The 14225-nt window shown below is 54.2% G+C and overlaps 1 protein-coding gene across 4 annotated transcripts; it reads left to right on the top strand.

The window, feature by feature from the left end:
• Positions 1-13669, top strand: LOC137675893 (myogenesis-regulating glycosidase-like). 4 transcript variants are annotated; one of them, XM_068422179.1, is made up of 3 exons: positions 212-3528; positions 4244-4326; positions 7304-13669. In XM_068422179.1, exons 1-3 carry the CDS (start codon positions 3521-3523, stop codon positions 9475-9477), a joined length of 2265 nt encoding a protein of 754 aa, XP_068278280.1. In that variant the 5' UTR covers positions 212-3520; the 3' UTR covers positions 9478-13669. The 4 variants fall into 4 exon arrangements, with proteins under 4 accessions (XP_068278284.1, XP_068278280.1, XP_068278281.1 ...); XM_068422180.1 differs by having other exon boundaries at positions 516-3528; positions 4210-4326; XM_068422183.1 differs by lacking the exons at positions 212-3528; positions 4244-4326 and adding an exon at positions 1-89.
• The last annotated feature ends 556 nt before the right edge of the window (positions 13670-14225 follow it).

Below are 14225 nucleotides of genomic sequence, written 5' to 3'. Positions count from 1 at the left end.
CCCGGAACCGCGGCGGGGCCGCCCAGCCCCGGTGCCCCCCGCCCCGTCGCCGGTGCCCCGCGGAGCCCAGCCATGGCCCGGCGCCGCCGGTGAGTTATTGCGGGGGCTGCCCGCCGGGGCAGGGTGCACCAGCCCCCGGGGCAGGTTTGGGGTGTCGGTGCCCCAGCACGGAGGGGGGCGGGGTGAGCGGGTGCGGAGGCGGGGGGCGGGCAGGGGGGTGCCCCGTCCCGCAGACCCCCGGCTGCTGCCTGCCCGCTCGGGGCAGGGGCCGCAGGGAGCGGGGTGTCCGTGCGAACCCGCACCCCGGCCTTGGGGCGTTCCGCTGCGTAGGGGCCGCGCAAGTGTTTTCTCGGGATGGGTGGGGGTCTTCTTCCTGATGAGATTAACAGAGCCCGGAGACACATCCCCGGCTCCGCTCGCGAGGTGCGGCGGCGACTTTTGCCGCTGGACAGGTGATCGGCAGTGGAAACTTGGGCAAAGGGGTTTGCGCAGCGTGTTGTGCAGCGTGCAGGGTTGGGTCGGGTTGGGTTGGAGTGGTTTCTGGGACAGCCCCTCCATCAGCAAGTGCCGCTGGTGGCGACGAGCAGCCGAAGCTGTTTGAGAAAGCGCGAATCCTCCTTTCTCTTTGCTCTCTTCAACAGCCCTCAGGGGCTGGTATACTCATAAATCGTAGAATGGTTTTGGTTGGAAGGGACCTTTAGGATTACCGAGTCCAAGTGGCCGGCACAGCTCCCACATCCCCCACTGGGATGAGGAGGGGCGGGGGGGAGGAGGGGGTGTGTATGTTGTGTCTGCATGGCCAGATCCGCCCATGGAAGAGCTGCCAGGGAGCACTTCAAGGGGTTGATGATTGCATTTGCCCCAAGGGCATTGAGCGTCATTTGCTGTTGAATACAGGTGGAAATGTGGGGTCCTGAGTCGACAGCCCAGCTCCATGAGCCATCCAACACTCTCTGGAGCTGCCAGCACCTGGAGTTTCATGGTGACTCAATGGCTGGAAAATCGCAGGGGCCGTGCCAGAGGGATGTGCTTAGGTTTCCATTTCTTCCCCATATCGCATTGTAGCACTTGGGTGTTGGGGTGGGCTCAGGTTTCAGCCTACCTCAGCATCCAAAAGGCTGAGTGCTCCCAAAGTGCTGAATTGGCTCTTTTAAGACAGGATCTGGAGAGGCAAAACAGAGCACCGAGTCACAGAATCACGGAATGGTTGGGGTTGGAAGGGACCTCTGGAGATCATCCAGTCCAACCCCCTGCCAAAGCAGGTTCACCCAGAGCATGTTGCACAGGAACGCATCCAGGCGGGTTTTGAATATCTCCAGACAAGGGGACTCCACACCCTCCCTGGGCAGCCTGTGCCAGTGCTCTGTCATCCTCACAGTAAAGAAGTTTTTCCCCATATTCTGATGGAACTTCCCATGTTTCAGTTTGTGCCCGTTGCCCCTCGTGCTGTCACTGGGCACCACTGAGAAGAGTCTGGTCCCCTCCTCTTCACACCCACCCCTAAGGTATTTGGAAGCATTGATACGATCCCCCCTCAGTCTTCTCTTCTCCAGGCTGAACAGACCCAGCTCCATCAGCCTCTCCTTGTAGATGAGATGCACCCATCCTCTGATCATCTTTGTAGCCCTCCACTGGACTCTCTCCAGCAGTTCCTTGTCTTTCTCAAACTGGGGGGCCCAGAACTGAATGCTGTGCGGTGGTTTGTCTTGGAGGATAGAGCTCAGCAGGAGTGAGATTAATGCCCATGGGAGCACTGGGGAGAGAGGCTGTTGGAGTGGTAGGGTGATAGGTGAAGCACATCTTGCACCATCAGGAACTGGGCTGGGGGACCAAAAGACAGTAGTAAAGATGCCGAAATCTTTATGGCTGTGTATCTTATACGGCAGTCGTGGCAAATTAAATAAGCTAATAGCACACTGATGCCTCACACCGGGGTTTCATACACCTGCCCACTGGACCAGCCACACTGGGCCACGTCCCTGCCTGGTGCTGGCTCCTTCGGTGGGAGCAATGAAATTATTGGAGTTACTGCTCTCGTTTCTTTTTTGGGCAGAGATTTGTATCGTCCCAGCATGCTGGCGAGTGGAACTGCTTGTATTTGGTGTTTTGCCTTTGCCGTCGCCAGGCACGATTTGGGTGGTTTTAGTGGATGCATCTCCAAGACCTGCTGGTCCCACAGCTGCTGAGGAGCTGGCTGCTGGGCCCTGGTTTGTGGCTTCGGGGACAGGCTGCCTCCTGCTCCCCCAGGGGTTGTAGGACATCTCCGAGGTGGATACAGAGATGTCCTCGAAGGGAGAGCACTGGAGCTTTTGTTCCCACATGTGCAATGCACTTTCATAGGGGTGGACCAGGAAAGCTCACTTGATTTTAAAGCCTCCACAAATCTTAACAGCTCAGACAAATTCTGGTGCCGTGATGTGCCTCCAGGCAGGAGAAAATGAGAGCCTTGGTCATTGTTTAGTCCTGAGCCAGTGGCACTGCAAGCGGTGTGCAGGGTTAAAGTGAAAACCCAGCTTATTAAAACTTCTTGCGAATTAGCACAGGGTGAAGAACAAAGAAAGATGATGTTGTAAAGGAGGAATTGTCAGGGGTGTTAAATATTAAGTCATCTGCTGCCAGAATTGACTCCCAGTGGCTTTTTTGTATTCATGGTCAGACACTGGATGAGGCGTCTCAATGGATTTGGAGCATCACTTGACACTGGCAGCTTTAAGGGACATAACTGGGCTGTAAAGTGCCGATTCTTACAGTATAGGTGAAAGTATTTAAGGCTGGGCAGAGTTAATGCTGAGGCTTCAAATCTTCTGTCTGCTCTTGCAGACGGAGCGAGGTCCTGGCAGTGTGTCTGCACTTTGCAGATGAGCTCTGTATGCACGTGGCCCCCTTGGATTTGGGGTTTATCCTCTGGGTGCCCGGTGCTGTTTAATCCTGGCTTACGAACCAGCTGGCAGCAGCGGGGCTGCTTGTTCCCTTTCACTCAAGGCAGCCTCATTACTCTGCTGAATCATGACTTTGCTTAAAAGCGCAAGACTTGGGGATGAAAACAAAATAAAAATCCTGGGTTGGTTTTTATTTCGCTTTCTGGTTCTGGAGATCCTGTGAATGTAGGAAGGGACGAGCGTTCGCCGGCAGGGAGGGGAGATGCCAGCACGAATCCCGCGACTCCGGGAGCCGAGGCTCGGCGAAGCTTGCGCCCTTCGTGCCGCCGCCATGCCTGCGGCAGCCGCCTCTTGGCCGGGCGCCGCTGCCTCCGCGCACCTCGGCCGGAGGGTTGGCTGCTGCTCACGCATCCGCCACGGTGCCTGAGAAAACACGCCGGTGACGCGCTGGGTCCCCTCCTCCTGCCCCCCGCAGACACACGCTGCTCGGGGCGCAGCCAGCTCGTAGCCCCGAAACACCCTCGCCTGATGGAGAGGATGGAACTGCCAGGGACGTGGAGACATAGCAGCGCTTGTGTTTTACGTGCTTAAAAAGCCATCTGTGCCGGAGCCAGGCGGCAGACAGGGATCCCTGGGAGGCGATGGATGGGTAAGTACCAGCACCGTGCCCCCGGCGGGATGAGCTGCCTCCTGGCCAGGGCTGCTAGTTGCCACGGAGGCAGCAGCCCCAACAGCAAGCGGCTGTCAGTCCCTGCGGGAAGGAGGCACCGTGTCCCCCCCGCTGCCCCTGTCCTGCTAAGGCAGAGTCGCTGCCCTGGCGTAGGGGCCAGGGGTCTGTCCTACCCACATTCACCCCGGGGTGGCTTGTGTGCCGCGGGGATAAACCCAGAGCCCTGGGGTGATCCGGTGTGGTATTCAGGGGGATCCTTGCAGGGCTGGGGGAGGAATCTGTGCCTGTGTTCCGTGGGGAGCCGGGGTGTGCAGGGAGCAGCCCAGTTGCCATGCTTCTGCCTGTCCCACCCGCTCCCATCAGTGCCACGGGGATGGAACGGTGATCTCAGCCTTTATGATGCCAGAAAGCCCTACAGAGGACTCCAGTGCGGCTGCAGACCCCTACAAGGGAAATTAAACCCCTGGGAAGGGTTTGCTCGTAAGGGTTTGCTCGTTCTCCACCTCAGGTTTGCAAAGTCCCTTTGTCAGGGCTGGTCCCCTACAGGGTATTATGGAGTGGCCACGTGGAGGCTTTTTTCACCCCCCCAGCTGTTTTGCAGAGAAGTAGTTTCCCTCTTAATTTGCCATCCTAATTTTCTGCTCTTTTATGGGGTTGGAGATGCCTCCCGGTGAAATCTGCGGTTTTTCCTTAGCTCAACTCCTGCCAAGATGTTTGGGAGGAGGCGGCAGCACCTGGCACCGGAGGGGAGGGTTTCCCGGCGTCCCGGCGTGGGAGGTGGGTGTGTGCCCCCAGCATGAGCTTGGTCCCCAGCATCGTTCAGACCTGACCCCGCTGGGGCAATAGGGACCAGTTAAATGTTATTGACCCTCTTTCAAGGAATGTCCTAATTGCAAAGTTGCTGGGGTTAGTGGTGCTGTGGGTCTCACAGCCCATGGTTAGCGGCGGTGTTGGTAAAAATAGAAGCGGTCAAAAAATGGATTTTTATTTTTACTCCATAAAGTGTGTCCTGCTCAGATGTTTTGCTTTCATCTCGAGTTGAGGCAAGACAGTTCTCTGCTTGCCCAGAACAGGAAGAAAAAGCTTTGTTTTGGGTCAGCTCAGCAAGCTGCAAACATGCTGTTTGGCTTTAACACCCTCCCTTCACGTTGGTTTTTTTTTTTTTTTGAGGAGTTAAAGGTCACTGCAATGTCATCTTGGAGCAAAATAACAAGTTTGCATTCCAAAAAAAATGTTGAAACAGACTTTGCTTGAGCAGGCACCTCTGCAGGCTGCAGCTCATGAGTGCGAGGTGGCAGGCATCATTTTATTAACAAGGCAAAAAAATAGAGGGGCTGTATGGGCACAGCGTGAGATCCTGTTTTTGGAGACCTCCCTGGCCCATTGGTGTGCTGGGCAATGCCTGCAAACACCCTTCTTGGTGTCTTTGTTGGAGTCGTACCCGAGTGATGTCCATCAGCACAGGGCAGCCACAGGGGTTTGATCCTGGCGCTGCCAGAGCGACCGGAGCAGGATTAAATCCACCAGCTCGGACACCCTTGCCCATCCCTCTGAGGCAGGTCAGTGTCCAAGGGCCACAAAAGGCTGCAGAACCTTTCTTAAAAAACACATCATTTCTCTACTGGCAGCAGCAGTGACGGCTCGTTCGTGTATGTCATGAGCTCCAGCCCATGGGGGGAAAGGAAAGAAACAGCCTAAAAATAGAGCGGCTTCGAAGTAGTTCATAAATAATAAACCGGCCTCCTGAAAGGGAGATGAAAATCCAGAAACTCCCTGAAGCCCTGGGAGCTGCTGTCAGTTTTACAGGGAGGGAGGAGGTGGCTGTACCCACAGTGGCAGTATCGACCATTTCTTTGTCTTAAAACCTTAAATGAGAGCTGGAAAGACAACACCATTTATTTCCTCCTTTTTTTTTTTCAGAAAACGTGAAAACTTTAAAAAAATTATTTTCCCAAATAATTTGCAAGTCCTGCTCGGTGGAGACTGCATTTTACTTTTTCCCCCCTTGAGCTTTGCAGTCCCCAGATAAGGCACACGTGAGACACAGGCGTGCCTCTGGTAGCAACAGGTATTTGCATCTCCCTCTCTGGCATCCCAAAAATTCCCAGTGCTGAGAAGGAGGGAGCTCTTTCGGGCTCAGCATACCCTTCTGTATTTCCAGAAGCATCCTGCCACTTGTGGCTTTGCTCAGCTGTGCTGGTTTTGGCTGAGACCCTTCTGCAAACCTCACCCCCCTCCTCATCCCCAGTGCAATCCTGCGCTGTTTCTGATTCACCCTAAAGCCAAGGAGGGATGATAGAGGGGCTGAATGTTTATCCCGAGCACAGCAACTTCCCACCGCTCTCCTCTCTGCCTTTATTGCCCCGTTTTTGCTAGGCTCAGCCAGTGCTGGTGGCTGAGGGCCCTGTTCTCGGGGTGCAGGATCCAGCCCTGGGTGACAGAGTCGGGGTGGTGGGAGCTGTCCCCATCCCATGCCGGAGCTCCCCACCAGCGAGCGAGGGCTCCGTGGGACTTGGCCGTGGGACAAGTCGTTTAGCTAAACCTATCACCCATTTGGGCTAATCGCTTCCTAATGCCACTGTAATCCCATGTAAAGCAACTGGCAGCCTAGTAAGTTACTGGCTCCCAGGGGAAGCTTAAAATGACCCGTCCGGCAATGAAAAAGTTCCCCCAGCTGCAAGGCCTGGCCCCATACACACTTCGAGATGAATATAAAAATGCTGTATGTTTTGTTGAGCCTGTGCACAGATGCCACTGTGGGTTTACACCTGGGCATCCCCGTAGTGGAGCAGCAGAGTTTGGGTGATGCTCAGGACCCCTTTCTGCTTTATTTGTCCTCTTTTCTGGGGAGAAAGATCTGTTCAAGGTACAGAGGAAAATGTGCTCTGGCTTGTCGCTCCTGTGGCAGGGAGAGGGTTTGGTATTTCATTTTGGATCTTTTTCTTCCTTTTTTTGAAAAAAAAATACCACCCCCCTTGGAGGGGCACTGCAAACTGGAGGAAAAACAAAACACAACTCTTTTTGGGTACTGCAACCAGCTTTGTTTGTGCCCAAAAATAGTTTGTTTTTTTTTTCCCTCCAGTTTGCCCAGAGCTGGCAGGCTTACGGCCCCAGGGCTTGGGGAGGAGGCGGCATGCCCCGAGGCAGGGACCAGCCAGCTGCTCTGCGGCTCTTCAGCTCTGCTCCTTCCTCTGCTCCTCCTGTGGCTGGGTTTGTTTCTCCCTCTCCCGTGTCCTTACTTTGCTTTTCCCCTCTGGATCCCCGGCATTGTGCTTGGCCGAGCCCGGCCAGCCCACAGCCAAGGAAAAGACATTAGGCTCTTGGCACAGCCCTCTTCCCCGGGGCCATGCAGTGGGGAGCAGGATGGAGACAAAACACAGCCCAGGGATGTGCTGGATGGAGGAAAAAACCTTTGGAGGTCCTGCACTGCTCACTCCCAACAAAATTAACCTTTCTCCCCCTCCCAGTCTATGCTCCTGCCTCGCTGAAAGTCTTTCTCCCCCAAAAAATTAATTATGGCAACGATTTGGCCCTTATCGCCCTGGGGTTGTTCTCTGTGTGGGGCCAGGCTGTACTCCGCATGTGTTCTCTGCCTGGGGTAATTGGAGATGGCGTCTGGTACTCGGTGTACAGCACCTGGCACGTCGCAGCCCACGGTGGGGGGAGCTGCTGGAATGGAGCCGGCAAAGGGACGACAAGTGGTCTCTTGATTCAGAGATTCTTCTGAGACTATTTATATCCTCTTCTTTTTCAGAGACGGGTGCTCTGGGACTTGATGGAGGTGGGAACTCTCCTAACAGTCCGTCGTCTTCTGCTGAGAGCCCCAGACTTGCTGCAAAGACATCTTCATTCCCACTCCTCTGCAAAAAGCGCTGGAGAAAACAGAGCACCATGTACACCTTCCTGCCTGAGAACTTCACGCCGGTGAAGCAGAAGCCCTCCAAGGAGCTGAGGCCCATGCTCGGGGCCATCTTGCTGGGCCTCATCCTCTTCATTGCCGCGGTGGTGGCCTGGTGCTACTACACGGTGTCCCTGCGGAAGGCGGAGCGGCTCAAGACGGAGCTCATGGACCTGCAGGCAGACGGCTTCGTCATCAGGAACCAGCACGGGGAGGTGGTCTTCCGGCTGGCCTTCCGCTCGGGCAGCCTGGACCTGGAGTCGTGCTCCAAGGAGGGTGAGATTTTGAGCTGCACGCGGTCAGGCAGGGGGCCGCTCAACTTCTTCATCCAGACGGTGAAGCCCAAGGACACGGTGATGTGCTACCGCGTGCGCTGGGAGGAGCTGGCGGCTGGCCCGGCGGTGGAGCACACCATGTTCTGGGAGGACGCCCATTGGTACGGGGGCTCGGAGATGAGCACCCAGCACTGGCCCATCCGCCTGGCCGGCTACCAGGAGCCCATGCCCTACGTGACGAGCGACGTCTACTCCTTCCGCGACAGCTTTGGCGGCATCCTCGAGCGCTACTGGCTCTCCTCCAAGGCGGCAGCCATCAAGATCAACGACTCCGTGCCCTTCCACCTGGGCTTCAATGCCACCGAGCGCACTCTCTTCTTCCAGGCGCGCTACAAGGACTCGCCCTACAAGCCCCCGCTGGGCCAACAGCCCTTCCCCGAGCTCAGCTACCGAGTCTGCGTGGGCTCCGACATCACCTCCATCCACAAGTACATGGTGCGCAGGTACTTCAACAAGCCCTCCAAGATCCCTGCCGAGAACGCCTTCCGATACCCCATCTGGTCCACCTGGGCACTCTACAAGAATGATATTGATCAGGATAAACTCTTGCGATTTGCTGAGAAGATCAAGAAGTACCGTTTCAACTGCAGCCACATTGAAATTGATGACATGTACACACAAGCCTATGGGGACTTTGACTTTGACCCTGTCAAGTTCCCCAATGTGACAGAGATGTTTGCAGAACTGAGGGAGGATGGGTTTAAGGTTACCCTGTGGACTCACCCTTTCATAAACTACAATTCCTCCAATTTTGGTGTGGGGATCGAGCGTCAACTTTTCATCAAGGAGCCGTCTGGGCGGCTGCCGGCCATGGTGGAGTGGTGGAACGGCATCGGGGCCATCCTGGACTTCACCAACCCGGCGGCCCGAGACTGGTTCCAGAGCCACCTGCGCCAGCTCCGCCACAAATACGGCATCTCATCCTTCAAGTTTGACGCGGGCGAGACCAGCTACCTGCCCAAGCAGTTCAGCACCTTCCGCCCGCTCTCAGACCCCAGCATCTGGTCACGGCGCTACACGGAGATGGCCATCCCCTTCTACGAGCTGGCCGAGGTGCGGGTGGGCTACCAGTCGCAGAACATCTCCTGCTTCTTCCGCATCATTGACCGCGACTCTGTCTGGGGCTATGAGCTCGGCCTCAAGTCCCTCATCCCCACAGTGCTCACCATCAGCATGCTGGGGTACCCCTTCATATCTGCTGACATGATTGGGGGGAATTTTTTCCCCAACAAGACGGACGGGGCAGTGGAGATCCCCGACCGGGAGCTGTATGTGCGATGGCTGGAGCTGTCGGCCTTCATGCCCTCCATGCAGTTCTCCATCCCGCCCTGGCTCTATGACAAGGAGGTGGTGGAGATCGCGCAGAAGTTCACAGAGCTTCACGAGTCGCTGGTGGCCCCGCTGCTGCTGGAGCTGGCCGGGGAGGTCACCGACACGGGCGACCCCATCATCCGTCCCATCTGGTGGATCTCACCCCGCGACGAGGCCACTCACAGGATCGACTCCCAGTTCCTCATTGGTGACACCCTCATGGTGGCCCCTGTCCTGGAGATGGGCAAGCAGGAGCGCGACGTCTACCTGCCAGCGGGCAAGTGGCGCAGCTACAAGGGGGAGTTGTTTGAGAAGACCCCGGTGCTGCTCACGGACTATCCTGTTGACCTGGACGAGGTCGCCTATTTCGTCTGGGTTTCCTAACAGCTCTTCCATCAGCTTTGGGATAACTATGCCTTACCTAGGACTTTGTAATAAATAATAATTCTAATTGCACATCTTGTTTGAGACTGGGGTTGAGGAAGGGAATTAAATAGACTTCACTGTCCTTGGGGTACCTGCTTTTTATTTGGAGGGCAGGTGATTTTTTTTTTAATTTGTGGCAGGTGGGAGACTCCGGTTGTGTTATGGTAGGCAGAATTTTCCCTGTATAGGTCAGGAAGGAGTTGTCAGTCTGTTTGCAGATATGTGGTAAACCCAATACCTTTTCAGTTCCCAAGGATTTCAAGAGGTGGATGTTGGTTAGTGCCAGTGGGAGAGTCTCTGGTCTGGTGGGAGCACCCAGCACTGGGCATGGGGGCCTGTGGTGTGGGAGAGTTGCTACAGCACAGCCTGCCTTAAGTTTTATAATATGGCAAATATATTTGAAAGGACTTTTTTGAGAGCAGAAAACAAACTAATGAGATCTATATATTCACACATATATTTTTTCCCCCTTTGGTCTAGTGTGGCACTGGACTAACACTTGCCCCATGTTTCCACTTCCCCGGGTACCAGGCAGGCCAGTTCACTCAGGTGACGTCTGGGTATTTTAACTGTATGGGCTGTGTATCGCTTGCTGGCGCAGCTGCATCCCACCTCCTTGCCCACTTAACACCTGCTGCAAGGCACTTGCCTGTTTGGTTTGCCTTGAGTGTCAACACTGCCTTTCCCAGAGCAGCGCCGTCCGTACCAGCATGCCCCATTAGTCTCTTTAAAGCATTTATGGCCCCGCTTCATTACATAATTATCCTGCCAATATCATCCCTTTGGGTTTTTAGGGACAGATGAGCTTTCAGGTTTGTTGCTGGCGGAAGGGCTGCCTGGAGCAAAGCTGTTCTCAAAAAGCACGTGCAGCGCTTCCCCAGGAACAGCCGGTTCCCACAAGCGGCACGTGTCTTGGATTGATGGTGACGTTGGCCGCTAGCCGGCTTGCTGGTGGGTGGAAAACACCGACTTTTGCACGGGTGGGTCTGTGCCAGCGGGTGTTCTCACTGCACCCGCGGAAATGTTCTCATCTAGCATGAAATGAAGCTAATCTCCATCTCCGTCTCAGGTCGCAGTTAGAGGTGATGATTTTGTTGAGGGTTTTTCTGAAGCAGCCCTCCTCTCTCCCCAGGAGAATTAGGGGCCTTCCTCAGGCAATGTTTGTGGTGCTGGAGGTGGGGTTGCTGTTGGAGGCTTCTGGAGGGGACATGGGGTGATATGGTCCTGCACCCCAAGTCCCTGGCAGCCGGGATGGAGCTGCAGAGATGCCTCTTTCCCAGCTTTCCCATTTGGTTTTGTACAGGAAGAAGCATTTACAGAGAGCCGTGGGCAATCTCCGCTCTGAGACAGAGCAAACAGGATTGAAGTCTGGCAGACCTCCTCCCCAGGGCAGGACATTCCCGGCTGTGCCCTGTCTGGGAGTGTGTTTCAGCCCCTCAATTTTTAATGAGCCTCTGCAGAATTGAACTGTGTTGGCTGGGAAGGTTTGGGGCACCCAGCCCGGACTATGGCCAGCCAAGGAGAGCTCAGCATCTGTGGGGTTTCTCATGGGATTGTGTCTGGGCTGATTGTGGGTCTGGCACAAGTCTGCCACCCGTGGAGATGGAGCTGTGTTTTGGGTGGGGTTGGGTACCGGTGAAGATCTTTCTCAAAGCCCGTTCTGCACTGGGTATTGGAGGAGGCAGAAAAGGAGAAGCAGTAACCTGGGGGTTGTGATTGGGTCCAGGAGTAGAAAATGTAGGTGTTGGGCGAAATCAGAAGTGCTTCTATAGTTAGGAAGTGAGGAAGTCCAGTTTGATGGGGTCTTTGGAGCATCCCTTGTTTTCAGCCTCAAAACTAGATGCAGGGGAGCCCTATAGGTCCCTGCCTAGTGGGAGAACAAGCACATCCCAAAGCCTGTTTCTTGTGGCTTCTAGATACAAAGGACTCGGGTTTGTTCCATGCCACCGGTGCAGATATCAGTTGTGTTACAAGTTACAGATACGCTCTGGCAAGGAGTTAATCCTGGAACCCCAGAGTTGGCCATCAGGGCACTGGTAGGATTTGGCCCTTGGACTAGAGAGTGGAGGTGAAGGTGAGGAGCTCCCGGACATGAGTCTGACCACAGCCTGCAAAGAGGACAGTGTGCGGAGAGTGCTTCTCCAGCCCCAGAAGTGCATAAAGGCCATGCTTTGAGGGGCTCCAGCTCTTCCCTTTCAACCTTTGCTTGTGAAATACTTGTCCTCCCTTGGCATGGAAGTCACTGGGTGGAGGAGACATTACTGCATGGCTCAGCTGCCGGTGAAGATGTGGGATCTTGGACACAGGACTTCATGGGAAGGATCCTAGCGTGACTGGGAGGTGTTGCATGTCGTCTTCTCCCTGCGTCCACTGTGCCACTTGCTGCATCCCTCACTAGTAAGAGGTGAAACTACATGAAGAGAAACCCAGCGTTCTCATTCATATCCCTTTATTATGAAAATGGTGGGGTCAGACATATGAGTGCCTTCAATCCCCTCGCAGTGGTTTCAGGCGCTGTCAGGAAGGTCATGGAGCCAGTTCCCTGTTAGACACACCATCCTCCTTCCCTCCCCTCAAAAGAAAGGATTTTATCATGAAAGTATTAATTTTCTTTTTATTTAATTGTATGAATAAATGGGTAAGATGATAGAGTGCCCTTATTTTTATAAATGCTGTAGTTAGGGCATAAGTGGCCGTGGCTACTCAGTGCTCTGACTAGGAGAAAGGTAAAGCTGTTGGGAGGACATAAGGGATGGTGCTGAAGAGCAGGTCCATATGGTTAGCTCTCTGTGCGTCCATGACACCAAGCCTTCCCTCCATGTCAGGGGCAGGCTCAGCAGTGCTGCTTCAAGCTATCTCAAAGGCTTCTAGGTGCCCTTTCCATCCAACTTCTTACCAAAAACACTATTTCTAACACTATGCTGTAGCCCTGCAGGACTTGAGGACCTCTAGAACCTCGCAGACCAGAAGCGCTCTGTGCACAGACATGCTCTGTGCATGCTTGAGAACTGCTATCCGGGGAGATTTTTCAGATTTACACCATGGGCCACTGGCCAAAACAGGGTTTAGTTTGACTCAGCCAAGGAGAAGCCCTAAAAGAAGTTTCAGGGTTGTGTTCAGCCTTTTCCACCCCAGCCCGCGGCAGATAGTGGCTGAGCAGCAAGTCAATGGGATGCCCGTGTGATTGAATTTTGAAGCTTGCATCTGTCACGGTTTAAAGCTGGGCTGGCGATTAAACCTGCGGCAGATGCCCTCTGTTATCCCCCCCCCCTCCCCCCAGAGGGAAAGGGAAAGGGAAAAGGGAGAGAGACTTCTGGGTTGGAAAATTAAAACAGTTTTAATAAACTATAATAATGAAAAAAAAGGTATAATAATAATAATAGAAATAATCAAATATATACAAATATATATACAAAACCAAGATTGAGCTCCCCTGAAGTCAGCCACGTCACCACCGGCACGGCAGGGCAGGCTCCGGGAAGGCCCAGCCTGGGCCTAGCGACGGTCGAGAGCTGGATTCAGGAACGCACGGATTGGGATCGGGGGCAGCAGGAAAACAGACGGAGTCCTCCCTGGACACCGGCCATAGCAGAAAGAGAGCGAGACCCTCGTGATCCCCCCACTTTATACCGAGAATGACATGTATGGGATGGAATACCCTCGTTGGTCAATTTTGGGTCACCTGCCCTGTCCGCTCCCCTCTGCAGCTGCGACCCCCCTTCGGCTCTTCACTCGTAAGCAATGAGGAATTCAGCAGTGACCTTGGTTTCTCTCAAGAATAAGTACAGCAAGAGCCTTTCTGCACAACATCCCTACCGGTGCCTCAGTGATAACTACAAACTTCGAACGTTATCAGTCCTGGAAGCAGACACTGTCTGCAAAAACATGCAGTTAGTTTCAGAAAGTGCAGTTACTTAGAGGAGACTTAGCTGAAAGTAAAAATCACTGAAAGGAAAATCGGCCTGGTTTAGGCCAAACCAGGACAGTCATGTGTTGGGTTTTCTGGATGCTTGTGTTTGCACATGCCATCCTATGTCGGACTGTAACGCTGGTGGGTTTGTTTTTAACCACTTTTCTAATTCTTAATTGTTATGAAAACAGAACTGTAACATGAATCGCCTTGATTGATATAAAACTTCGGAAAACAAAATGAAGTTTTAACTATGTCCATCTGTACCAAGTACGTGGGGCCAGTGGTTCAGGCAGATTTGGGGCTTTTTTCATCCAGGCTTCACCAAAATCAGAGGTGAGACGGTTGGTTTATTTAAAGCTTGCAGCCTGCAGCTTCAATGTGTGCTTTGAAGAGAGGAGCTGGAGCCGCTCTGCTCTTCCATTTGCAGTGGTGTCAGGAGATGGGGGTATGGAGATAACCCATTGATGGGGTCAGGCATCCACCCTCCCTCGGGTCCTGATGGCAAAGGGAATAGCTGTGTCTTAGGGCTGGCCTGGCAAAGACCGTGTCCAGGCAAACCCCAATGCTGCATGTGCCCCTGGGGGTGGGGACCAGACCATCGCGCTCCTCTTTCTGCTGACACCCACCCAAAAAGGGCCCATCGACACTGACTCTGTGGGGTTTGCTGGTCCACACTGCTCTCAGAGGGCATGTGCTTTGGGACAGTTTGCAGGTGCTGAAGAAGAGGAGCCTGCTCTTGGCTTCCCTCAGGCACTCCAGAAGGTCTGTCTGGGCCTTGGCTGTCCCCACTGCC

This window comes from Nyctibius grandis, chromosome Z, assembly GCF_013368605.1.
Source record: "Nyctibius grandis isolate bNycGra1 chromosome Z, bNycGra1.pri, whole genome shotgun sequence".
In the NCBI taxonomy this organism is placed as follows: domain Eukaryota; kingdom Metazoa; phylum Chordata; class Aves; order Nyctibiiformes; family Nyctibiidae; genus Nyctibius; species Nyctibius grandis.
Note: the sequence above shows the minus strand (reverse complement) of the source record. Positions and strands in the feature narration are given on the sequence as shown.

What these genes read in the sequence shown, in the direction of transcription:
- LOC137675893 (XM_068422179.1), top strand. An exon ending in CCGGCGTCCCGGCGTGGGAG is followed by an intron (nt 4,327 to 7,303) that starts GTGGGTGTGTGC and finishes CTTCTTTTTCAG; the next exon opens with AGACGGGTGCTCTGGGACTT.